The sequence below is a fragment of the Archocentrus centrarchus genome, chromosome 4, assembly GCF_007364275.1.
Source record: "Archocentrus centrarchus isolate MPI-CPG fArcCen1 chromosome 4, fArcCen1, whole genome shotgun sequence".
In the NCBI taxonomy this organism is placed as follows: Eukaryota; Metazoa; Chordata; class Actinopteri; order Cichliformes; family Cichlidae; genus Archocentrus; species Archocentrus centrarchus.
The window spans coordinates 22,413,995-22,440,985 of record NC_044349.1 but is presented as its reverse complement, the minus strand read 5'-3'; the positions used below and the strand labels follow the sequence as shown (position 1 = coordinate 22,440,985).

At 40.8% G+C, this 26,991-nt stretch overlaps 1 protein-coding gene across 1 annotated transcript in view; it reads left to right on the top strand.

The window, feature by feature from the left end:
• The window catches only part of cpamd8 (C3 and PZP like alpha-2-macroglobulin domain containing 8), a 47,473-nt gene that overhangs the window by 3,430 nt on the left and 17,052 nt on the right, over positions 1-26,991 (top strand). Inside the window, 29 exon segments of the mRNA XM_030728411.1 lie at positions 240-262; positions 845-944; positions 947-1,009; positions 1,241-1,293; positions 1,893-1,910; positions 2,757-2,811; positions 3,026-3,139; positions 3,421-3,505; positions 4,532-4,640; positions 6,485-6,712; positions 7,067-7,237; positions 7,330-7,452; positions 7,571-7,769; positions 8,002-8,177; positions 9,166-9,315; positions 9,561-9,722; positions 9,809-9,951; positions 11,807-11,869; positions 12,914-13,145; positions 15,029-15,182; positions 16,392-16,522; positions 16,670-16,721; positions 16,823-17,121; positions 18,653-18,721; positions 18,826-18,982; positions 19,146-19,322; positions 21,129-21,210; positions 25,580-25,736; positions 26,057-26,131. Coding sequence (XP_030584271.1) covers positions 240-262; positions 845-944; positions 947-1,009; positions 1,241-1,293; positions 1,893-1,910; positions 2,757-2,811; positions 3,026-3,139; positions 3,421-3,505; positions 4,532-4,640; positions 6,485-6,712; positions 7,067-7,237; positions 7,330-7,452; positions 7,571-7,769; positions 8,002-8,177; positions 9,166-9,315; positions 9,561-9,722; positions 9,809-9,951; positions 11,807-11,869; positions 12,914-13,145; positions 15,029-15,182; positions 16,392-16,522; positions 16,670-16,721; positions 16,823-17,121; positions 18,653-18,721; positions 18,826-18,982; positions 19,146-19,322; positions 21,129-21,210; positions 25,580-25,736; positions 26,057-26,131 — 3,620 coding nt within the window.

The following is a 26,991-nucleotide window of genomic DNA, read 5'->3' as shown; positions in this document are numbered from 1 at the left end:
CAAGCACACCATTAATAGAAACCTTTAAAAACAGATTTTCTCCAATAGAGCGGTTGGAACCAAACGTAATGCTATTTGTCTTTGACACATTTGATATCAATTTATTATTCATTATCCATTTAACTACTGATTGCATCTCAGAATTAGGTGCAACCTGTAGTTAAATCATTTGTGTGTGTGTGACTGATCCTTTGGAAAAAAAAAAACTTACTTTAAATCTCACTCTTTCTTCCTTTTAGACAAAGGCACCATCAAACTAAAGGTGAGTCGAACTTTGTGTGCCACTTAGTTTGCTTTCATTTTCTCAGCAGCGGTGACAGCTGCACGGTAGTGAGAGCCCCTTGTCCGCTGTGTGCACATTCCTCAAGCAACATGCAAATCAACACTAACATTATTTGTAATGCAACATCTGTCTCTGCTCATTCATTGGGAATAAGGTAACAGCCTCAATATAATATGCAACAGCTGTTGACGTGCATGTATGGTCCGCCGCCCCCGAAGGCTGGAATAGATCAATCTAGTAATGCACGACTCTTAGAGATTCTTCGCCTCTGTCTCTCTCTCTCCCCCTTCCCTTCTCATAACCTCTACCCTCATTCTCGTAAATACCGTCACGTGAAGCGTACTCTGTTGGAGACTGGCGTCCTCGCTGCTTTTTTAATCTGTTTTTGTTATTCGTAGCCTTTGTTCTCTAGAAGATTAAAATCGAATAATCATGGCCAATAATTTGAATGCGTGGGACGCCACAACAGCCTTGAGTAAACACTTCAATCCTAATTTATGTTTTCAATCCCTGCTGACTTGGCTTTTGTATGTGTTTATGGATGTGTGCATACGCCACCAGGTTCCCTCGGGGCTAAGAGGCCAGGCCCATCTGAAGGTCTGGGGGAACCGTCACCTCACGGAAGGAGGTTACATTTTCCACACTACAACCACCATCACCGTGGGAGCAAGGGCACAGCTGTCTTCATCCAGACTGACAAGCCCGTCTACAAACCCAAACATAAAGGTTCCCTCATAGTGCACCTGGTAGTTAATCAGTTAATCACAGAGTAATGCTGAGACTCAGTTAGTGATCCCAATGGCATAGTTTAAAATTTCAACTCCTCAAATTAATTCAGACAGCTGAGATTTTCTTTTAGAAGTACTAGATATTCATGTGCATGAAGATTTTTATGATTAAAAACATGAAAGCCTTCTTTTAACAATATTGCATTTCTTTCTTTTTGTTTGCCTTTAGTTCTCATCAATGTTTACACAGTTGACCCTGACATGAGGCCAGTAAATGAGAAGGTAATTCTGAATTTATGTCATATTGAAGCCATTCGTTGTGCACCTCCAGTAGATTCACGGTACGCAATAAACCTGTTGAATGATAATCGTTACTAAAAATGAATAGGGTTATTGGTGAAACCTTCTTAATATAAATATTTTATTTCTGAAAAAAAAAAAAAATCCAGTGTACAAACCTGAGTTTTTTTTTTACAGTAAGGTTGATACATTCACTTTGATTTATGATATAGTGTTTACTATGAACATACTTTCCCACCTTTTAATTGGTGGAGTTAAGAGGAGAAACTCAGTTTGCACTGAGTGCAGGGAAATGTACAGTTGCCTGTTTACTGAAGCCAAGGTAGACTCATTTCTCTTGGAATGTTAGCAATGGCTCCAAATATACTGTGCAACTGTGCAGACAGACCGCTTATTGATGTTTGCAGCTATAAAGGTCCAGTGCAGGTAAAAAGCAGTACTTAATTTCACAAACAGAAATAGCTGAATTAGGAATGAATGGAATGAAGCATAGAGATGAAACGTAGGATGTATTTTTTTTAATCAACTTTATAGCAACTTTTTCTTGTCTTTCTCTCTCTTTTTTTTTTTTTTTTTTGCAGATTGAGGCATATATTTTGGTGAGTGCAGGCTGGCAGGACCACCCAGGGTTGGCAGAGCCACGTCCGGGATGGGACAGTGGCAATTTTAGTTCCCAGCCTGCTTGGAGATTACAGAGCAGAAGTCAGGGCAGCTCACCTAGATAACAGGGTGCTCTTTGGACCAGTACAAGGATAACAACATGAAAGAAAGCGCTTCTCTCTCTTCTCTTCTCTTCTCTTCTTCTCTTCTCTTCTTCCTTCTCTTCTCTTCTCTTCGTCTTCTCTTCTCTTCTCTTTCTCTTTCTCTCTTCTCTTCCTCCTCTTCTCCTTCTCTTCTCTTCTCGTTCTCTTCCTCCTTCTCTTTCTTCTATTCTCTTCTCTTCCTCTTCTCTCTTCTCTTCTTCTCCTTCTCTTCCTCTTCTCCTTCTCTTCGGCTTTATCAGTCCACACACACAACTACTGTATCCCTTATGTGGGCAAACCTCGCTCACCACTGGATCTTCCACATCTTACAGATCTTAGAATATTTAGGTAAAATAGCAAGTTAAGACTTCATGGGAAGCTAACAGCAGCTTATACAAGAGTTATTGGTAGAAACAAGCACACAGATGCTTTTTTCCCCTCACTTGTAGCCTACAGTATATAGTTATATATAGGTTTTTTTTTTAAGTATTTTGGCAGTGATCAGTAGCCAGATATCTGGGTCAAGTTCAGTAAGAAAACTGAGATAGCCATCACAGTGATAATAAAACTGTATATGACCTTGCCATTGTGTGATAACAACATTCAATGACCAACAAAAATTGCACCACATTTTTTTTTTTTCTGTGAAAAAAAAAAAGAATTATAAAACTAGTTTGGGGGCCTCCTATTTTGGTCTTTCAGGATCCAAGAGGATCCCGGATGGTGCAGTGGAAAAGGCTGAATTCTGTCTGCTGTGGTGAGCCACATCATTTGCAGTATTTTTTGCGTCATCTTTGTATAAACTGAACATTTCCATTTCATTGCTGTGTTCCTCTGGGTGACCAATGTAAAACAATACTTTTCTGGACTCATAATTAGTAAGAAGGGTGATGAATAATTGATACAATTTGGTTAATCACTACCAAGCCCACGGGAATGAAATGTGTTAACTAGATTTTTGTCTCCTGTAGGGGTGGTGAACATGAGCTTTCCCCTGTCTGACCAGCCTGTGTTGGGAGATTGGTTTGTCTTTGTGGAGGTGCAGGGCCACACCTATAACAAATCGTTTGAAGTGCAAAAATATGGTGAGGACCTATATGGATCGGCAGATAGAGTTTATTGCGCAACTGTTATTGAGCCATTCTTTATGCACATTTTAGGCTTTTTAAATTGCTGTGTTTCTGTTTCTAGTTTTGTTGAAAACGTATTTGGTGTTTCATTCATTACTGATTTACTCCTATTAAATAAATGAATGTAATTGTCAAATAATATATTATAAACCAACAGCATGACACAAATCTATTAATGTATAAGACATAAAACAGGAAAAAGCACAACAAAAAATATTCCTTCGCTTCTCTTTCAGTGGTGCCCAAATTTGAGTTGGTGATTGATCCACCACGCTACATCCGTGATCTTAACTTATGTGAGCAGGCCACTGTCAGGGCCAGGTAAGTCACGAAATATTCAGCGCCGTAATAAAGTGGAACAAGTCTTTAACCAGGACTTATGGTTTTTTTCTGTATACAGTAATCAGCCGCAACATAAAAACCACTGACAGGTGAAGTCATAATCTCATTCCAGTGCAGTGCTCTTCTAGGAAACCTGGGTACTTGCGTGTGGACTTTGACACATACCGCCTGCTGAACATTGTTGCAAAATAGCACATCTCCCCATGGCAGTGGCCTCTTCCTTCAGGGCTATGTGCTTTGCCACATTATCAAAAACTACTCAGGATCAGCTTGAGGAACACTTTATAGAGCCTCAAGGGTTGACCTGACTTCCAAACTTCCCAAATCATAATACGATAGAGCATCCAAGGGACGTGCCAGAACAAGCCTGATCCACAGAGTCCACAGTGTGCAATCCACAGCATCTGATTCAAGTGTCCTGGGGCAATACATCACAACACCCCCAGAGGTCTTATTTCCATGCCCCACGAGTCAGAGCAGTTTTGAAAGCATGAAGGGGACTTACTCAGTGGTAGGCAGGTGGTTTTATTGTTGTGGCTCCTCAGTGTTAATATGGAGTTATAACAGGTATATAATGTTTTTTTTTATTGTTGTAATATTTACAATAAAAAAAAGAATAACATGCTGCCTTGGCATGTTGGCGTGGCAGATAGCACTGTTGTCTTACAGCAAGAAGGTTCTGGGTTTGAATCCACCATCTGGCCAGGGCCTTTCTGTATAGAGTTTGCATGGGTTCTCTCCAGTTACTCCAACTTCCTCCCACAGTCCAAAGGCATGCAGTTAGTGAGGTTAGGTTAATTGGTAATTCTACATTGCCCACAGGTGTGAATGTGAGTGTGAATGGCTGTCTGTCTCTGCCTGCCTCTTGCCCTATAACAACTGGGATAGGCCCCCAGCCCCCCCTTCCCCCCAACCCTGAATTGGATACGGTGAAGTGGATGGATGGATGGATTGATGGAAAAAAGAATACATCATCTTACACTCTGACATGTCACTCCTATGTAGGTATACCTTTGGGAAACCAGTAACTGGGAAGTTGACAGTAAATATGACAGTGAATGGAGTCGGGTACTACCGCCATGAGATGGGCCATCCTGTAATAAAAACTATGGAGGTTAGTTTTTTCAATCCCTATTCAACATGTACAGTGGGTATGGAAAGTATTCAGACCCCTTAAAATTTTTCATTTTTTCATTTTATTTCTCATTAATGTACACTCAGCACCCCATCTTGACAGAAAAAAAGCAGAAATGTAGAAATTTTTGCAAATTTATTAAAAAAGAAAAACTGAAATATCACATGGTCATAAGTATTCAGACCCTTTGCTCAGAATTGAGTAGATGCACCCTTTTTGAGCTAGTACAGCCATGAGTCTTCTTGGGAAGTTTTTCACACCTGGATTTGGGGATCCTCTGCCATTCTTCCTTTCGGATCCTCTCCAGTTCTGTCAGGTTGGATGGTGAACGTTGGTGGACAGCCATTTTCAGGTCTCTCCAGAGATGCTCAATTGGGTTTAGGTCAGGGCACTGGCTGGACCAGTCAAGAATGGTCACAGAGTTGTTCTGAAGCCACTCCTTTGTTATTTTAGCTGTGTGCTTAGGGGCATTGTCTTGTTGGAAGGTGAACCTTCGGCCCAGTCTGAGGTCCTGAGCACTCTGGAAGAGGATTTCTTCCAGGATATCTCTGTACTTGGCCGCATTCATCTTTCCTTCAGTTGCAACCAGTTGTCCTGTCCCTGCAGCTGAAAAACACCCCCATAGCATGATGTTGCCACACCATGTTTCACTGTTGGGATTGTATTGGACAGGTGATGAGCAGTGCCTGCTTTTCTCCACATATACCGCTTAGAATTAACACCAAAAAGTTCAGTCTTGGTCTCATCAGACCAGAGAATCTTACTTCTCATAGTCTGGGAGTCCTTCGTGTGTTTTTTGGCAAACTCTGTGTGGGCTTTCATATGTCTTGCACTGAGGAGAGGCTTCTGTTGGGCCACTCTGCCATAAAGCCCCATCTGGTGGAGGGCTGCAGTGATAGTTGACTTTGTGGAACTTTCTCCCATCTCCCTACTGCATCTCTGGAGCTCAGCCACAGTGAGCTTTGGGTTCTTCTTTACCTCTCTCACCAAGGCTCTTCTCCATGATTTCTCAGTTTGGCTGGACGGCCAGATCTAGGAAGAGTTCTGGTCGTCCCAAACGTCTTCCATTTAAGGATTATGGAGGCCACTGTGCTCTCAGGAACCTTGAGTGCTGCAGAAATTCTTTTGTAACCTTGGCCAGATCTGTGCCTTGCCACATTTCTGTCTCTGAGCTCTTTGGGCAGTTCCTTCGACCTCATGATTCTCGTTTGCTCTGACATGCACTGTGAGCTGTGAGGTCTTATATAGACAGGTGTGTGCCTTTCATAATCAAGTCTAATCAGTTTAATTAAACACAGCTGGACTCCAATGAAGGAGTAGAACCATCTCAAGGAGGATCAGAAGAAATGGACAGCATGTGAGTTAAATATGAGTGTCACAGCAAAGGGTCTGAATACTTATGACCATGTGATATTTCAGTTTTTCTTTTTTAATAAATTTGCAAAAAATTCTACATTTCTGTTTTTTTCTGTCAAGATGGGGTGCTGAGTGTACATTAATGAGAAATAAAATGAACTTTTTTTTACTTTAGCAAATGGCTGCAATGAAACAAAGAGTGAAAAATTTAAAGGGGTCTGAATACTTTCTGTACCCACTGTATCTGTATGATTCTTATTATACTATTAGAGACTTCCAAGCTGATATGGAAACAAGATTGATTGATTATTGTTTTGTCTTAATTGTTATTCAGAGTTCCTTCAAAGTGCTACTGTTTTATGCATACACTGTAAATCATTGTTATTATCTAAGAGGTTAAGCTCCAAACTCTGGCACCAGAATTATACACATCCAGCTATACCTGATTACATCTCTTCTGTTGTCAGATCAAAGGCTCTGCAAATTTCAGTCTGTGCGTCAAGGACATGATGCCCTTGGATGTTGCTGATCACTTCAGAGGGACTGTTAGCATTTGGGCTTCTGTGTCCAGCATAGATGGAAGCAGGCAAACCACATTTGATGATTCCACACCAGTCCATAAACAGCTCATTGACATCAAGTACTCCAAGGAGACACGCAAACAGTTCAAGCCTGGTCTGCCGTACAAAGGGAAGGTGAGCGTGCAAAAATAAGTTATTTGTACTGTGTGTGTGTGTGTGTGTGTGTGTGTGTGTGTGTGTGTGTGTGTGTGTGTGTGTGTGTGTGAAATACTAAAGAAATGATCCGCTTTAATCTTCATCTCACTGGCATTTGCTTTGAGAAGAGCTTGTCACTTTTTCTGTGTAACTTTTGCTTTTGTTTTCTGTGTAACTCTTTATTTGTTGTGCTTATTTAACTAAAGCATGACTTTGACTTGGATCAGTTGACTGCCAAAGATAAATTAGGGCTGTATTCATCCATTTACATTAGTGATTCACTAGTGGCAAAAAGAGTGAGTAACACTCGCTCATTTTGCCTCTACTCTGCAGATTGAGGTCACCTATCCTGACGGGAGCCCAGCTGATGGGGTAAGGGTGCGTGTTAAGGCAGAGCTGACCCCGAAGGACAACGTCTATACCAGTGAACTGATCTCCAAGGACGGCCAGGCCACCTTTGAGATCCCTTCCATCCCTACTGCTGCTCAGTATGTCTGGCTTGAGGTCAGAACTTCCTATTGTCGTGTAAATGTAAACAGACTGATGCAAGGAGTCATTTGAAGCTAATCATATGAAAACCTGTTTTCTTCACAAAGACCAAAGTGACGTCCATTGAGGGCAAAACAGTTGGAGACCAGTACTTGCCCAGCTACCTTTCCATCAGCAGTTGGTACTCTCCTAGCAGGTGTCACATCCAGATCCAAAGCCCCAACACCCCCGCTCAAGGTAGGTTTTACCCTTTTCTTTCAGCCAAGTTTGTGAAATTGTAATTTAAACATGTTTTAAAACATCACAGTGTGACCATGAAAGCATATTCGAATTTATCTGCATGTATAGGTTGGACAAGAGGCAGAAGTGGCTCTCAAATCCACTTGTCCCTGTAACTTCACCCTGCACTATGAAGTAGCATCCAGGGGGAACATTGTCCTATCAGGCCAACAAGCAGCCAACCGGACAGCCTCCCACAGAGGAAAAAGGGCCACAGTCACCTTTGACAAGAACATTCACAGCACCCACCTGCCTCCTTCTGCTTCTGGTAGTCATTTCTTGTTATTACACCTCTAACTTCACTGCTGTCCAGGTAATTTTAAGAGATAAAATTGCACAGAAAAGCCTTCTTTTTTTTTTTTTGTAGTTTCATAGTTGTAGTGCTTAGGAAATCAGTGTCCAAGTATCCTCATCATAGTGGTCTTTGACATCAGAATACCACATGGTATTGGTGAAAACATTGTCACCCCAGTCTTCTTCCTTTGCCATCACTCTGCCAGATGTTGCAGGCTCTTCCTCCCAGACTGAGATGGACAGCTGTGTGTCCTACCTACGTTTTCCTGTTAGCCACAGCATGGCACCGTTCAGCCGTCTGCTGGTCTACTATGTGAGGGAAAACGGTGAGGGTGTCACAGACAGCCTGCAAATCCCTGTCGAGCCCGAGTTTGAGAATCAGGTTTGGAAACAGAATTACTGTCATTGTATTATGACTCAATTTAACCAGAGAAAAGAACTGCAGTTAGTACTGTTGTGTATGTTTGTTACCGAAACATCAATGTTTTTGGATATACAAAATTAATTTTTTTTTTTCGGTTAAAATAACTATTTATTAAAACCCGGAGAAAAGGGTGCACTCTCTGTATACATTTTGGAGCTGAGCCTAAGTATCCATGCATCAACCATTACACCACAGTGTAACGTCTGTAAACAAACAGCTGTGTTGGCTTGGGAGAGATCCTCAGTTCCTGCCTGCATTAGGTGGAGTTAACTCCCTGAAGTATTTACAGCTCTCTGGTATGCCCTTACAACACTAAGTGTGTGTGTTGTGCGAATGAGTGCTGGAGGAGGGGGTTGCAAGGGCAGGATGAGACAGCGGCCACGCAGGCCGCAGGCAGATAGGTGGGGTCATGACAGGAGAGGATGAAAGCTTACAGAATGGTGAAAGGAGGGCAGCAGAACTGATTAACAGCGTTAATTTGTGACTTTGTGCTGGTGAAAAATAGTTTTGATGTGTGAAAGTTTATGGCCTACTCTTGCCATCCCTCCCTCTTTCAAAGGCTCTCAGTCATGTTGTTTTTGAATATGTCTTCCCAAAGTTTCCTGCTCAAAACTGCTGGACTGATGTTATTCCAAATGCCACTGAGGATCTGTCAGACAACACTGCCAACTAGTGCTGAAATGATTTAGTCTTTTAACTGATGGTTTGATCAGTAGAAGACTTTGATAGTTGATCTCTGATCTTCTGGTTCAAGTTTTATGTTTGGACTGTTTTTAAGACAAACTGAGCAATTCGAAGACATCTCTGTAAACTTTTTCAGTAAATATGTAACTGTTTCATAAAAAATGGCATCAGAAACCAGAATAAACCATCTTATGTTCAGTCTTACAAGTTCACAATTGTGTGGAGCTTTTTGTGTACTCCTGTATTGTGTTTTGGATTGCAGGTATCTATTTCTGTGTCGACCAATGAATCCATGCCGGGGGACCCAGTGACCCTGCGTGTGCGTGGGGAGAAGGGCTCCTGTGTTTGTGTGGCCACTGTTGATAAGAGTCTTTACCTGTTAAAGCCTGACTTTCAGCTGAGTCTCAACAAGGTTGGTCATATTTCTAGATTATAGTGAAATGAATCTTTAATAAACAATGAATTAAAGCAGTCTGTAACTTAAAATATAGTATAGTTAATATAGAATATAGAGTTGGAGAGTTGATTTAAATTACTTAAATTAGATCCTTAGTTTTTAAGATGTTACCTCAGTCAATTGTATGTAATGTAAGCTGTATTTGTTTGAATGACTGTACTTATAATGTAACTTTACATAAATGTGTTTCCACTATGCAGGTTTATAAAGAGCTGGCAGAGTTTGACGTTTCAGATGCCTTCAGTATCCCTAAAGATGACGGACACTTCTGGTGGCCTGGGCTGACATCAAAAAGACGGAGGCGGTCCTCTGTGTTCCCATGGCACTGGGACATCACTAAGGATGCACGCTTTGCTTTTACAGTGAGAACATACACTCAGTTAAAGAGCTTAAAAAAGTAATAGTCCTAGTATGTGCAGATGTTTATTTTTCCATATGCGTAATACAGGAAACAGGACTGGTTGTGATGACAGATATGGTGAGTTTAAACCATCGGCAGAGTGGGGGCATGTACACAGATGAAGCTGTTCCTGCCTTTCAACCGCACACCTCTACCTTAGGGGCTGCTGTGCCCTCCCGCCCCACTAACAGGTACAATATCTGCTATAGAGGTGTCCAAGGCAGTCCCCTGGGCATCGGCTAACTACTGTGAGCTCATATCTAGAAATTTATGGATTGTGTTGTTCCAACTAAGTTTTCTTAAATGACATGAAAGTTTTTTTTATAACAGTACTGTGCAAAAGTCATTAGCCACCCCTCATTTTTAATTTTTTTTCCCAGGAGATGGACTTTCTTGAATTTTTTTTTAAACGGTCTTGAGCAATAGTGCTTTCTGATGGTCTTTCAAAATTTGTCTTTGGACACTGGCTGATTTTTCACTCATTTTCAATCCAGTCCTTGTACTTGACCATTTTCAGGGGACTATTTTTTGTTTGTTTGTTTATTAAGCTACTTAACACTGACCTTAAAGTCATTCAAGCATACCAAAGGGCACCTCAAGGGGATGAACCAGTATTGTCTCTACACATAACAGGCAAAGAACTAATTTTAAAGGTGTCTTTTGACACCTTGTTACTAGCAACCTATTGCAAAAACAAATCATTTGTTCCCATTTCTTTAGCTGAATTGACAAAAATGCCAAAGATAACACAATTTGACAGGCATAAAATTGTATTTTTGCACCAAGAATGTGATTCCCAAGGAGCTGTTAGCCAAAAACCCGGCATATCTCCCAAAGATGTGCAGTGTGTTCTTAAAAAATTGAGGACTAATGGACAAATCCAGCTAAGACCTGACACCGGACCTGAAAGATGGATTTGGCCCTTGAGTTAATCCATCTACTGTTCACCAAAGCTTCATCAGACATGGTCTCATTGGAAGTCTGTCTGACAAGAAGCCATTCTTAAGGAGGGAAAACAGGGAGAAAAGGCTGACGTATGCCAAATTACACAAGAACTGGACTGAAAATCAGTGGCAAGAGATCTTCTGGAGTGATGAATGCAAATTTAGCATTTTTTGGTATGAAGGGGGGTCAGGAGGGAGGTAGAACAGTGAGTATCTACAGCCATCTGTAAAACATGGTGGAGGCTCTGTCATGGTTTGGGGTTGCATTTCAGCCTGTGGTGTTGGAGATCTTTTTAATGGAGTTATAAATTTAGAAAAGTACCAAGAAAGCTTTCCTAAGAGAGTTCAAGTTGTGTTGAAGAATAAAGGTGGTCATACCACATATGGATTTTCAAGCTTGTACATAGGTGTACAAACACTGTCTTTGCCTTATTTACTGTATTTTGGACATTTCAATAAATCGCTGCATCTATTTCCCATTTTCATAGCAAGATATATAAAAAAATGAGGGATGGCCCAAGACTTTTGCACAATACTGTAAATTATAGAAAACCATCTTTTCAAATACCATAGTCTGTGGGTATTGTATGGCAAAGCTGAACTGTGAGCAAACTGGGTGGGGTATCATGTCGTGTCGGGGATGTTCAGTTATTGTTGCGCACGTATTGGCTGTTTAACTGATGAAAACAGATGACCTTTCTCTGTTTGGAAGTTCTTTTAAACCATTAAATTTGTGTACTTGTATGTATTACTCCACCCTCTTTAATGTCAGAGGGTAAAAAGTGGGTTATTATTGTTGAAGAAGATTAACTGTAATCCTTCACTGGACCACACACTGTAGTATGGGCATGTACTTTACCAAAAACAAGGAATCTGAAAGCAAACCCATAGCAGAACAATAATTACATCATGATCATTGTTTTTTGTTCATATGTTAGGCCTACATTCCTTAGTTCTACAAATACTTCTCATTTTATTGCTGAACTTTAAACACATGATGTGACTTATCATTGTGGAATTTTAAATAGTATATTTTTCCATTATGTTGTTATTTTATTAGCTAAAGCTTTTTCACTCATGTCTTCTTGTGTTTTGGCTGTAGAGTAGAGAGGCGGAGGCGTACATTTTTCCCAGAGACTTGGGTGTGGCGCTGCCTCAACGTCAGGTATTTTAAATCTTTAAATAATATTTGTCTTGTGTGAGCGTGTGTGTGTGTGTGTGTGTGTCTGTGTTACTTGCCTCTGGCTAGATATATCAGGTGTAACAGATTGTCTATCCTTTTATGTGATTTAGTGCTTCAGAGAATAGACAAAATGGAAAAGAGAGAAGCAAATGTGGAAAAAACAAAACAAAACTGGAAGCATGAAAGGGATACAGGGGAAAAGGAGGGAAATATTTACAGTGTGAAAAAGGCGGTGAAACGGTAATGAAAAATATGTGAAATATGTGAAAACCAGAATATAGGTAAGCAGAAGAAGAAAGGTGAGAGTAAAGTTGGAAGAAGAAACTGGAGAGTAAGGGTAAGAAGAGAGTACTGGAAAGGAAAACGTGAACATGACAGGCTGTTGGAAGAAATCTGGGAGAGGAAAGGTGCGAGGGAATGCTGTATGTGAGAAGCCCGATCTTCCATCATGCAGCAGCATCCACCATTTCTCCCACTGGGTGTGAAATGCCTCATTCAATCTTGGAACAGGCTGTTACTTTCTCAAGAGCTCCTTCCATTCATTTTTAGCCAATATAAATGAATTGCCCATAGATTTCCATATGCTTGATTCCCTTGGATGGGACTTCAGCTCTCACTAATTTCCTGTGAAGTGTAGAGCTCTGATTTTTCCTTAAAAGTATATTAAAATGGATTTTGGACAGCTTTGATCAAAAGGAAGGGTGTACATGCAGTTTTTGAAGTTTATTGTGCCCTGTTACAGTTTGCCAAGACCAACATTCGGTATGCGCTGCCAATAATGACTTCAGCTCATTTCTTTCAAAGAAACAGATTGGGTCAACACCTGACCGTCCCATACACCCGTCCATTTTAGAGTGTTTGCTGTGGTTATATTGGTGCAGATGCTGGTGTTGACACAGGTGTTAACATTAAAGTAATCTTCGGTCTTTGATCAAGCTCTTGCTTGTAGTCGATGCATTTTAATTGCCTGTATTAAAAGAAAATATGCTCGAATTATTATTCCACTGTTGTATCTCACTGTAACAGCTCTGAAAGCGGGGAAGCTGAGCTGCACCTGGATGTTCCAGATTCGATCACCACGTGGGTCGCAGAAGCCGTTGCCCTGTCTGAACAGAAGGGGCTGGCTTTAGGAAAGAAAGCAGAGCTTCGCACCTTCAAGCGCTTCTTTGTGGACTTTACGCTGCCCTACAGCTTAATCAGAGGGGAGCAGACCAAAGTTCCCCTCACCGTCTACAACTACCTGCCTACCTGCTCTGAGGTAAGAGGATTTCTTAAGGTGGCAGATGGACATGAAGCAAACAATGTACAAATGGGCAATAAGTCTTCAAGTAAAAACTTTACATCATATTCCTGAAGACGGGAGATGTTTCATCTGTGCTTTTTTTTTTTTTTTTAATAGTTTAGTCCACTAACCACATATTGTGTTCAATCCATTTGTTTCAAAATAAAATGAAAATCAGTGTTAGAGTTTTGATTCTGAGTGATTGGTAAACCATCACAGCAGGCATATTTTTACTGTTTTTTTATGAGTTATGAGTATTTATGAAAACTCTTTGTGTGCATCAGCTATTTAGTCATTTTCAAGATGACCCCCTTAAAAGGTAGTTTTAACACAAATTTTAATATGATTGCGGACAGAAAAATTAGCTGTCAAAAGATGAAGATGGGCTAAAGGTCATAATAGGCAAATGTCTCAGTAATCTCAATTTCATAGTTAAGTGATGTGAGTAAAAGATGTGGGCGCACAGAAAAGGTAAAGCTTTACTGCAGACAACACTCACTGTAATCAGACCCTACACGGTTAAAAAAAAAATCTTGTCAAATCACGAAAATATTCCATGATATGAGGCATCAAAAAAATACCTTTAAAAAAGAAAAACAAAAGAGATTTTCTGTATCATGAAATCATGGAAATATTCCGGCTGTCAACCTCCCCTCACTCATGAATAAGGTCCTTTTGTCAAGTGTCAAGCATTAAATTCCTCCACTTTGGGCTCATTGTAGAGACGCTACTCCTCGACATCGAAACGAGCCGGTTGAGGTGGTTCGTGCATCTGACTAGGATGCCTCCTGGGTGCCTCCTAGGTGAGATGCTACCGAGAGGAGGCCCAAGGCAGACCCAGGACACTCTGGAGATATTATATCTTTCGGCTGACCTGGGAGAACCTCTGTGTTCACAGAGCCACAGAGACCATTTTGTAATGGGATCAGACTAGACGGTGCACCTATAAGTTCTTTATGCAGTGCTTGTGGTTCAGACCGGACCCATCTTGAAACTCGTTTGGACCTTTATTTTGTTCCAAAAAAAAGGGGGAAATGGTGCATCCTTCAACTGATCACAGAGACAAACAGAAAACAGAGAGCAACTTCCAGGTAGCAAATATTAAAATGTAAGATGGACTTTATAGGTGATTAGCCGAAACACTCCAAATTACTGTGTTCTTTTTAAAAAATTTTTTTCTTTATTTCTGCATGCAGCAGAGCTGGTTTGATGCTATAAGCAAATACAGAACAAATATTTTCAAGTAATATAACTGCTTAGGTAGGCCCAGGAGTCCAGATGGATTAGGAATTCCAAAGTATAGGTTTGTAATGTGACAATAAAGAGATTAGCCCAGAAGTATGTTTCAGCATTTGCTTCCAAGAGCCCTCCAAGTTCTGTCCTGGCCTTAAATGGGTCCATCCTGCACTCCATACAGATGACATCATGATGTTTGCAGATGAGCCTGTTAAATGGCCTGTGCGTGTGTTGCCCTGATGTCATGTTAGGTGAATATGCAAACCAGAATAGCCCATCCTTTGATGTCCACCCCAGCAACATGTGATTCCTATATTTTCTGCTCAGTTATTTATGACTTGTGGCATGCGGATAAAGAACAGTTAAAAGATCCTTCTGCATTACTGAGCCCTGTGAAAATTGGACGATGAGTGGAACTTAATCCTTCAGGGAGTTTGAGAAGCATGAGTCAGTCAGCATGGAAAATTCGCAGTGTGATTTAAAAAATTCACCCTTGTTTTCAAAGCTTTGATGAAGCACGCTATATGAGGGAGGGGCGTGCCTAACAGATATGATATCATTGTAAGCTGTCGTCGGAGATCAGTTTTCTCTGATCCGTCTCTTCCTCTCCTCTCCCTTCACAGGTTCATGTAAAAGTGTCAGTTCCAAAGGGAATCAAGTTTGTTGGCCATCCTGGAAAGCATCACCTTACCAGAAAGAAGTGTGTTGCCCCTGGAGAGGCTGCTCCTACAAATATTGTATTGTCATTCACTGAACTGGGATCAGTTAACATCACAGGTACCCACAGAGCTCAGTCCAAATGGTGAAGACTCATGAATTACTTAATCAGCTATAAATTATTTTATTTGAAGTACTACATTGATAAAATGGCACGCATTGTTTTTGAAACATAAATATTTTTGTTGAGACAGTTATATTTAAGTCATGGGGCAGAGTCAGAGTAACTCATAAGGCAATTTTTCACTTCTTGCAACTGTGGAGAAGCATCTCTGCAGCAATTTATGCTCATTGTTGATCAGTGTGTAATCAATACCTTACAGTGCCACAGAGCTCTTGTTCTCTAGATCTGGTCACGTGTTTAGAAAGAAGGAAACAAAAAAGAATGACTCAAGGTTTTGCTGCTAATGTAAACAATATAAGATTTGTGCTGACTCATGGAACTAGCATTATTTGCATTTTTTTTTAGAAGTGTGTCACTTAAAAACCAATAGCAAGCTTTCATCAGGACTTTAGTCCACTCAGTGTGATTCCACACAAAAAGGCAAGCCTGTGACTGAGGAAAGCTTAGCTGGCCAAGGAGCCATGTGTGTGATCTGGTCACCCACCCAGGTTACAAATAGTCCCCTCTGGAGCGCATGTGAAAACAAAGCAGGCCAGCAGTGGGGGAAGTAAGCAGAGCTGCGCTGTGGCACTCAGTGGCATGTTGATGAGTTTGCAGGTCACTGGCGGTCAATGGGCCCCCCATGGCCCCACTCCTAGTCCACTAGCCCCTTGTGTTTCCTTCTCACTACACACACACAAAGAGACACAATTGGCACAGGGCCGCATGTCCAATGGGCTCCCCAGCACAAGAAATGGGAGTCCTTTTACAGATATGGTTGTCCTGTCTAATGTATTTTGATGTCTGGAAGATTCTGCAAAACATATTTATTTGACTGCTGATCATCTCACAACTAATTAGGGTAATTACAAAAAAATATCCCAAACAGACTGAGTCTTATGGAAGTAAAGATGGGGACACTACGCCACGTCCTGGTTAAAGAGGAGAACAACTGGCTGCCCATCCAAGCACAATTTAAAAGCCACCATCCATTATGGTATGGGGGTGCATCAGTGCGCATGGCACTGTAACTTGGACACCTGAAAAGGAACCAGCAATGCTTAATGATACATTTTGGAGCAACATGTGCTGTCATCAAAACAAAATCTTCAGGAAGGGCATTTTCTGAGTCTGAAAGCTGATTTTGTTCTGTACTGCCTTCATAGCTCGTGCCATTGCCTATAGTGAACCGAGCTGCTGTTCAGATGGATTCCCAACAGGCAAAATAAGTAATGATGTGGATGAAAGAAGGATCCCATCTGGCTTGGACTATGTCCGTAGGACTGTCCTGGTTGAGGTAAGAAAGCTAAAATTTGTTGTTGTCACTTAATAGGGAAAAACATCTTTCTATAATTGTTGTTTTTGACATTACATGTGAACATTACATGTTCTGCTGTGCTCTTTTTCTGTGTCTTGTTTTCTCTTGCTGTCACCCTGTTTGCAGCCAGAAGGCCTGCCCAGAGAATATACCTACAGTGTTTTCTTCTGTCCCAATGGTCAGTAAAAAGTTTTAATTGATGTACGCATAATGATAATATACAATATTCATGCCTTAAACTTGACAAAACTCAAGTTTATTTTGTATTTCAATTCTCAGAGAGAATCCATATTTCTACCCCCAACAAGTATGAATATCAGTATGTGAAAAAGCCGGCCAGGATGAACCAGTTCCAGGTGGCAGTAAAGACACACAACGACGCCCATTTTGCCCTCTCTGCCAGTCCCCATGACAGCGCAGAGATGCTAGAGATTGTAATTGGGGGCAGGCAGAACACTCGTTCCTGGATTTCCTTGGGGAAAATGGGTGAGGCCCTTGTCAGCGTCCCGACACCAGGTATCCTGTCCTGGGATGAGTTTCGCAGTTTTTGGATCAGCTGGAAGGGAGGCGTAGTACAGGTAAGAAGATAAAGGAATTATAGCTATAACACTTTAATAAATTCAGCATATTTGCTTTCAGGTCTTATTTGTATGCTCTGACACAAAAAGAAGTTGGTGGTGGGGTGGGGGGGGGGCTCTGAACAGGCTATGGGGTCTGTGTGTTAGGAGAGCTGGCGCCACTTTTACTGGTGTGCCTTTGGATGAACTCACACTTAACAAGACCGATGTCACTGAGGGCACTCGATGATCCATGGCCGAGGATTTGCATGGCAGTCAGTAGCTGGCACACCGCTTCCAGGCTCCAGCCCCAGCATTAATTAGCCTCACATCAGTCGCCAAAGGCAGTAATTAAAAGGCCACATATTACATCCCAAAGTACTTAATTTATTGTCTTCAGGACCGATAGCACTGGGAAATGGATGAGTTTTGGGACTCTTTCATGGTCTTACGATGTAATATGATTACAGAATTAAACTCTTACACCAGAGAGCAAGTGTGCTCTGCATGGGTCTATTTGAATGTTTGCTTTTGGGATTGTGTGTGGGGGTGCATGAATCACAATGGCATCACCAGCAGCTGACAGAAGGACCAGCTGTAAGGGGACTATACCAGTAGATTCATTGCTTTTCACAGACCCTCTCGAATAAAAAGTCAAGTCTTTAACATTGTTCACATGTTCATATGGTGTTTTTATATATGCTACGCGATGAGTCAAGGCTATGGATGGCCAAGCATTTTCACTATGTAACTCCATGGATGCCACTGACAATCTCAAAAACATAGGTTCACAGAGTCAGGGTGCCTATGAAGATAATATTATTTGAGTTGACCTCAAGTCATTACACTACTCTAAGTGTGATTATAGGTTTTCTGCTTTGACTTGCGTGGGAGGTTGACAGTAAATTGAAGTAGCACTGGGTTAACATAGCTATATCATACTTGCACACTGTGTGCTGTAGTGGAGCTATGTAGGCACTTTTCCTGCTCTACGTCTTCTGTGCAGGCATGCCATTGCTGGTGACAGAAAGGAGACAGGTTTCTTTCCTACTTCCAGTATCCATTAAAAAAAAAAATTCCCTTATACTTTTGCTCGGCGGGGGGTTAACTTAGCCCAGGAGAGCACCAGGCTTGGAACACACTAATGAAAACTCTGGTTTTGTTTAGTTTGAACCGTTACCATCCAGGCATTGTCCACTGTGCTCCAAACAATGTGGATTTTTGCAGATTTGTGACCTTTTCGTCTTCCAATCCTCTGGATTGATGCTGTGTCTTGCTTTATATAGAATGGAAACTTATGAGTGAGTAGGGATGGTGTGCATCCAAACAGTGAAGGGGCGAGGAGGGAAGTGACTTTTTGGAGCATAAATCTATTAACAGATCATCTATCAGCTATCATAACTCCAATCAATGCAATGAAATTGTTGTTTTTGTTGATATCGTCTATTACGGGACATAAATAATGAAACTTGAAATGCTGTGGGCTGCTAATTACAAATGATTATTCCTCCAGAAATATTTGGCTTTAGTCTGTCTGCATTATTCCTTCCAGGTGGGCCATGGTTTACATCCATCTAATGAATCAGTCATCCTCCAATGGGCAGGCCAATTCCCAGGACAGGTTTGACACTTTTATAACAATTATGTACCAACTGGAGGAAATATCTTTATATATAATTTTTGACAAATACTTTGTTTTTTGGTTCATTTTTTTTTCCAATCCAGGTGCGACACATAGGCTTTTCTACAGGCTGGGGGTCAGCTGGGGAGTTCAAGATTTGGAGGAAGGAAGACTCTGATGACAACCACAATGAGGCCTTCACACTGGGAGTCCCACAAAACATGGTGCCAGGCTCAGAAAGGGCTACTGCATTTATGATTGGTAAACTGCTTTGTGATTGGATGCTTATACATTGCATATGCATATTATGATTTTCACCATACTCATAGTCAAGGCTTCATATGAATGGGACTAAAATACAATACATTTTGCAGTGTCTATAAGTGATGTGTGTTTGTGTGTGTTTATCTTGCTCCTATATCAGGGGATGTCATGGGGCCAACATTAAATAACCTAGACAAGCTGTTGAGGCTACCCTTTGGGTGTGGTGAGCAGAACATGATCCACTTTGCCCCCAATGTCTTTGTTTTGAAGTATCTGCAGAAGACCAAGCAGCTCAGCCCTGAGGTTGAAAATGAAGCAACGGACTACTTGCTTCAAGGTAAAGAGCCTGGAACACAAACTTCTTTTGGTTTCATAACAAGTTGCCTCCTTAGACCACATGTTCAATATTACCTTGTCCTCATGGTTTAAATATGAACTCCACACTAAGGCTTAAAAAATGCACCAGCAGTCTCTTTATAATTAGTTTTGCGTGTAAAAATGTGCTTGAGCTGTCAGAATGTTTAAGTTAATAATATATTAATTAGAAGTTAAGTTAACCTGGTAGCACCAGTACAGTAATGCTTAATTTTAATAAATTTGACCACTTCTTTTGGACAAACCTCCAAACCTCTGTGGATTGGTTTCAGTACCATGGAGTCCACCTGTTGCTCTCTGATGAGATAACAAATGACATGTTTATCCAAAGACTGGTGCCCTCCCAAATATCTGCTGGTGTAAACCCAATTAGTTACCAGCACTTTAAACACAGGACCCAAGGAAGTTATTTAAGTTCTTTGAGAGTGTGTCATGAATCTCAACAAATCCCCTCTGGCGTGAAGGCACGCAACGTGGCTTCATGCTCAAAGAAAGGAATGTTTTCTAACTGTTGTTTTCTAAGAGTTATGCAGTAATATTGGGTTTTCTAGAAATGATGGGAGTGAAGTTGACCTTGAATAATAGAGTTCATTTATGGAATTGTGAATTTTTTCACTGAAGCATGTTGGACTGACTGGGACTCAAATCTTTGAATCATAAACTGAAATGTAAACATTAGTGATGGTACTCAGTTATCCACACCTGTCTTTCTGTGCTTTGGCTTTTCTTTTTTAAACTGACCCTCACAAAGATCCTTTCCTATTAAAGAAAACTTTACCTTTATTAAATCTCGCTAGACTTTTTTTTAGTGTGCCACACAATGGACAGACCATCCTGAAGATATATGTAAAATCTCTGAGCTCAACTAGGCAGCAGGGCAAGAGCTATGTTTGACAGTGGGATTGACCTTGGAGCATTATATTATTATGCGCCCGTATTATGTGATCACCCATGGTGGGTGGGTATCCGGGCGGCATCCACTGAAGTGTCTGCTCGATAACTCGAGAACTGTACACTTCTTCATGGGTAGATAGCTTATAACCAAAGCAAGGTTGGGATTGTATATGGGGTTACTGGGGTCAAGCTCAAGATCACTGTTACTTAAAATAGAAAAATGGTGTCCAACGGATGTTTTTTGCCCTGCTAGGCGTTACTCTTGTTATATTGTGAGGTTTTTTCTTGTTCCTTTATGTGTTTAAGACCCGATACCTGTGCTGGATTCACCCTCTTAGAGCAAAGCACCTGAACATCTTTGCACAGTTTGCTGCATTACATAGTTACAAGTGAAAACCACTTGACTGTGTATGTAAGAACATCAAAGGCATGTCCAGGCACACTTTCTCGATTCCTTCAATTATTCAGGCGCAGAGCACTATGCACAAAAGTGCTGTGTGAAGAACCAGAATTGAATGCCAAAAGAGCATTTCAGGGATAGAAGAAAACCACGAATGTGATGTTTTTGAAATGCATTTATTTTTTTGGTGACTTTTAATATACAATGTTTAGTTTCACTGAGTTGATTCTGGTCTCCTCTGCCTGATCTTCCAAGCTCACATGAGTCAATTACCATGGCAATGCTTGTCCTGAACATTAAATGCAGTTTACTTTAAAGTTTGTGCAAATATCTGCAGTGGTGGATTAAAAAAAATACATCCAGCTAGAGTCTTATGGACAAACCTGAAAAAATGTACATGATTTTTGTGTGTTCTTAGGCACGAGTCTTTCTAACAGTACTCTCCCACCTCTCCCAAACTTTATTCTTATCCAGGCTACCAGAGACAGCTGACCTACAAGCGGCAGGATGGATCTTACAGTGCCTTCGGAGAAAGGGATTCCTCTGGCAGCATGTGGTAAGTAGTTGTAGGTGTTGTTGCTGAAATGTGCACAACACATACCATCTAAGCTATGCTTGGCTGTAGCCATATTCCTCAGCTTTCAGTGGGACATAGGTTGCTGGCCAAAGCAATAAAGTTTTTTTTTTTTTTTTTAAATCTGTTCCTGTTGGTGTGTTTAAAATGTGCCGTTTTTCCCTTTTGAGTGTTTATTTCATGTTTACACTGCCTGGAGGCAGGCAGGCAGACAACCATGTTAATATTTATAAAACAGGAATCAGTTGTCTCAATGGGGAGCTCCACTGCTTGTATTTTGAGGCCCACGCAGAATGTACATACCTCTGGTTGATTTATGAACTGAGGTGGGTATTATGATATTTACTAGAGTTAACACTGTGAAATAGCAGGTTACATAAATGACAGAGAATCATAAACAAACTGCATAATTGGATCCCTGAGGTAGGCAAAGTTGTCAAGATTTATTTGCAATTAATCAGAGTTCGTATCCGTACCACTCAGTGGACCCATGCTGCTTTGGCCCCATAGACAAGCTCTTAATGCCACTATTGGAGACAGTGTTATAAGTTGTCTGGAGCCACTTTACCCAAAAGGTTTTTCCCTTTTTTTTTTTACATGGTCTAGAAAATAGAAATGTTGCATGTCTCCTTATGACTCACTACCTGGGTGTAATTGGTAATATTAAACCGCTGCTGAAAGCTTGAACTCTTCCCCTGATGACTGTGAGAGGATATGAGGATGTAACCAGCAGCAGTTTGGAGTTTTCCTTGGCACCCAGGGCAACAAGTGTGGGTTGTGGGCACAACACAGATGGTGAACATTCAGTAAAACTGCATCAGACACTTTATGAATCCATCAACAACACGTTTGCATCCAAAACAAGCCCGGCTTTTGCTTTAGACTCAGGGTTCATGAGTAGAGCACTGCTTTTACTGCCTTCTTAAAAGCAGCTGTAATGCAGTGTTAACGTATTCCAGGATGTTAAAACGTATCAGTATGGAAATTGACAGGATTTAATGAAAATACAGAACAGAATGACAAGGGCTGGCAATAATGGCTTGTTGTATAGTGCTAATTAGCTCTGATGCCAAGGCTGTTAACAGTTCACAAACTGGGCTGAAAGTTTACTGACTTGATGTTATTCAGAAGGAGAGAAACACTGACAAAGAAAGATATTGTGAGCTATATTTCTGACCCTTTGCTCCTTCTTATGGTAACAAGAATTGACACTACCTGCAATATTTTTTAAATATAAAAAAATACTGATTTAATGGCACACAATGGGTGAGTGTGGGTTTGTGTAATTCATAGACTATCTAAAGAAAGAAGAAGCAAGTGATGATCTCACCCATTCATTTGCACTGGAGCTGAGTTTAGGCCTAGAGCAGGAGTGTCAAACATAAGGCACCGGGGCCAGAATTGGTCCAGTAAAGACTTCAATCTGACCCATTGGATACCTTTAGAAAATGTGAAGGGCATAAAATTTGGATTTTTAACTGAATTTTCACAAGTTTTACAGCTTTTGTTACTGATAAAGAGTTCCCCTATGGCCATTCATACTACACCGAAGTAATAGGTAAACAATCAAATGACAGAAAAGTTACAGATTTTTCACTATCTACTATAGAAATTTCAGCTTTTTACAGTGTGTCCATAGTTTAAAAATCAACACAAGCTTTCTGTTTGTATCATAACAGGACAGTGTGAGCAATGAACAAACAACTTTTTCTGAAGTTTTAAACATTTATTTCTTACAATTTAAGCCCAGAGACTCATGTTGACAGATAACCTTTCATTTACTGCAGCAGCATATCTTTGTCATGTAGAAAAATGGATACGTACTGTTGAAATTGCACTTCTTTTTCTTATATTAAGATATCTCCGGGTTTAAAGGTGTAATTAAACCTCTTTACACTGACGAAAAGGGGAGTTTCACCAGTCCGACACACTTAAGATCAAAGTTGTCTGTATGCGTCCTGCAGTGTAAAATGACTGACAATCCCTGGCCTACAGATTAGCTTCATGGTCTGCAACATCTCTTCTGGTTAGAGGCAGGAACTTCCAAATATGGGAAGAGAGCTGGAATAGGTGAGTGACACTTGATCCTGACAGGGGTGCAAAGCTAATGTGGGGGCACATTGCACTGTACACATTGTACTTAATGCCAAAATTGGCTTGTCAGTCACTCTAGACCAGGCACGTCTTTTAAGCCAGGCATGCCCCAAAACATATCTCTTTTCAGGCCTCATATTTACATCATATTGGAATTGATTTCAAGATGATCACCAGCAGTCTGATCATCTGAAGTAAATTTAGCTAATGGCCTCATATTGACTTGTGGAACCAATTTACAGACTTACTATTTAATGAGAGGGTTTGACTCTTTTTCATTTGAAGTCTGTTGGAGGCAGAGATTTTTTTTTCTCACCCAGCATCTGGGGGTACTGTACTTTAAAGTACATCCACATTGTCTTCAGTTTAAGCTGTGGTTGTTGCCAATCTTGTGAAGACCATTCACTGACCGTATCAGTTTCCTCCCACCTAATCCCTAATGTAACCTTTAGGCAAATACCTACCTTAATGCAGCCTTAATCTTAATTTCAAATTAGATGTATAAATTCACTACTCAGATACAATTAACACAATTTTTACGTGCCCACACAGTATTATTCTTACAGGTGAAAATTACCAGCCCAGGCTGACTCTCTTACAAACTGTCCGAACAAAAAAAAGTTCTGCAATAAAGCAAACCTTCAAGTTTCCATATGTTCTTCCATTTTAGCTAAAAGAAAGAAAGAAAGTAAGTTGTAGGAAATCAAAATGTGCTTTAAAAAATCTTGTCAAAGTGTGCTACTTCCTAATATAATTATCTTTAATAATAGGGCATAGTTAATGGCTTTACATGTTGAGGCTTGTGTGTCATTTGGGACTCTACTCAAAGATTGATCTGACAGCATTAGAAAGGTTAGGGGGATGAATACCAGAGATTAAAAGAAATTATACACTCTGCTGTATTAGTAAAATATGTTTTAAAATAATTTACTATGCTAACTATATAATATATAGTCAATACAGGCACAAAAAATCTTTAAAGTAGTGAGAAACACTTTCTCCAAGTCCAATTCACAACATGCTCCTTGAAGCTTACCAACTTCAGCTTTATCGTGGAAGTATGGGGCTGGATAAGGGTAGCTCATAGAGGGGATTTGGATGTGTGGAGTGAGAAAACAGGAGAAAGAATAAGAGAACGCGAGAGTCATGAGTTGTTGACCTTAGTCATGGGGTGAGTGGTGGAAGTGAGCTTCTCTAGTGCTTCCTTCCTTCTCCAAGCTAAATCATATTTACATTTTCCAGTACCTTTCCCTGAAGCCTAACATTTAAAGCCAGTGACACAATATCACTTAACATTATAAAAATTCCAACAGACTTGTGGCTTCAGCCCTAGTTTTGTCTCTGGGGAGGAATAATCCAGGTTCCAACCACGGAAGATTTAATGTTTTTGGTTTATGAGTTTAAAGATCTTTTTTCCAATTCATCCCCTCTGGTTCTCCTTTCTCAGAGTGTGATCTCACTTACAAGCTGCGTTGAGAAACTAGAGTGTGACCTGTTTGTTTATTCTGTTATTTCCCTCTTGTGTTTCTTTCTCTTTGTGGTAAACAGCTTACCTCATCCTGTAAGTCTCTTTTGGTAAGGGGTGCTGTAATGGAATGTCTTGCTGTCACTGAGCAGTTGTTGGCCAGAGACTGCAGCTTTCTACCAATACCGGGAGGTCTGTTGTTTATGGATGCATGTATGTTTATTAGCTCAGCCTTGTCCCCCAGGGCTGACCTTAGCCTTTCTCCATTTCTCCCCTGGTTCTTCTCCACTGTGGCCCACTAAAACCACGGCTCATAAACTTTCAGTTGCACTCCCAGGCCAACTGGATTCACAACCTTCGTCCCTGGGATCCGTGTTTGTATAAGTTGCAGAATGCTTTTGGGGAATCTTTGAATCACAACCAGAAACATACTTGATTGGCCCGTGTGCAATTTCACATTCCCAAGAGCACAGCTGCCACATCCTGTAGTGCTGATCAAACCCTGCCGCACCCATCTGCTCCCCTCCTTACTTCCTCTCTTTTTTCCATTTCATCAGATCCATCTATACATACCAGTCCTCTTGGACAATAACATCCCTCCATCTATGGACTTCTCTATCAGCCCCTCTCCCCATTTGTTGACAGCTAGACAGAGTGTGGAAAAACCTCTCACTTCACTGAAATAGTGATTCCATATGTTGTAAATGATTACTGATATCTCCTTTTCCTTTTCCTTTCCCTTACCCATCTTTTTTTTCCCCATCTCACACCTCCATCTGTCCTTCCTCTAAGGTTGACAGCATTTGTGCTGAAGTCCTTTGCTCAGTCTCGAGGATTCATCTACATTGACCCCGAGGAGCTTCATGCAGCCAAGTCTTGGCTCATTAAGCATCAGGGAGATGATGGCTACTTCCCCGCTATGGGACGCATCCTTAACAAAGACCTGCAGGTAGGGCTGTGTCTGCATAGATGTGGGGGGAAGATGAGGTTAAAGATGTTTAACTTTCTGTGCTTGCAAAGCAGGAATAATGGTGGAAGTCAAAATATATTTGTTACACAGCATGCCATGAAAGATGCAGTGTACAGAGATAAGTTTTTATATTTCCTCAGATAATGATTGAGAGAACAGTAATTCTCTAAACTTACAGTATGAATCTAGTGTAATTTCCGGATAAATGAATGCATTTAAAGTTTAACAATATTTATACTGGGGAGAAATGAGAGCTGAGATGTTGTTAAGTGAAAACTCATGTCTGCTTTTGACCACAGGGAGGAATCCATGGGAAAATTTCACTTACAGCTTATGTGGTAGCAGCTCTATTGGAGACAGGGATTACCACAGAGGTAAGCACGCCAGCAACACTGAATGTCACTGCCAACTGTTCCTCTCACTTCACAGTTGCTCCTCAGAGGCGAACCAAATAGTGTTTAATTAAGCAGGACTAAACAAACCTACTAAAACTTGTTGCTGTGTCCCATTTTGACTTATGCATAACCTTAAATGTAGGCAGTGGTGTAAAATTTTATTTATTATTTCATCTGGTTTCGAAGTGAGGCGCTTTACTTATTAAAAGCAATACATACCTGCCCCATGCTCCTGAAGTCCTTCCTCCCAGCCTGGGTCATGTGTGGACGTATCACTGCATTCCTCATAGTTGTGAAGATGGATGTGCTGGCAGCCGGCCTACTCAAATTTGTTATGCCTCGGTGCTGCTAATGTACCATCTTATCACGTTTTGGATTACTTCAGAAGTTTCAGGTTGATGTGCATAGACATTTGATTCCCATAAAAGACACCTCTGTTGCATTGCTGTCTTTCTGCCATCTGTTTTTTCCCTTTGTCCCTTCACTTTCCTCTCTTTTTTGGCTTGCTTTTTTCTGTATTCTCCTACTAGTAGCCATCCTCAATAAATAAACATCAGTGTTCACTAAAAGAAGTGGAAAAGTTAGCAAAAGCGTCTGCTATGATCGTCCTCAGTGTGTGCTGGTAATTCTTTAAACATGAAAAGCCTCCAAACCTCAGATTGTTTTTGTCTTTGCTCGCAATCGTCCTGATAGTTAACTCTTTGTTTAGCATTTCCTCTGCCTGGCTCTTCTCCATCCATCTGTCTCTCCCCCTTTCCTCTCCTATCTATCCTACAGGGTTTCTTCTGAGAATCAGTGCTTTTACAACTGATAAAAACTGAAAAGGTATCCTTCGCGTC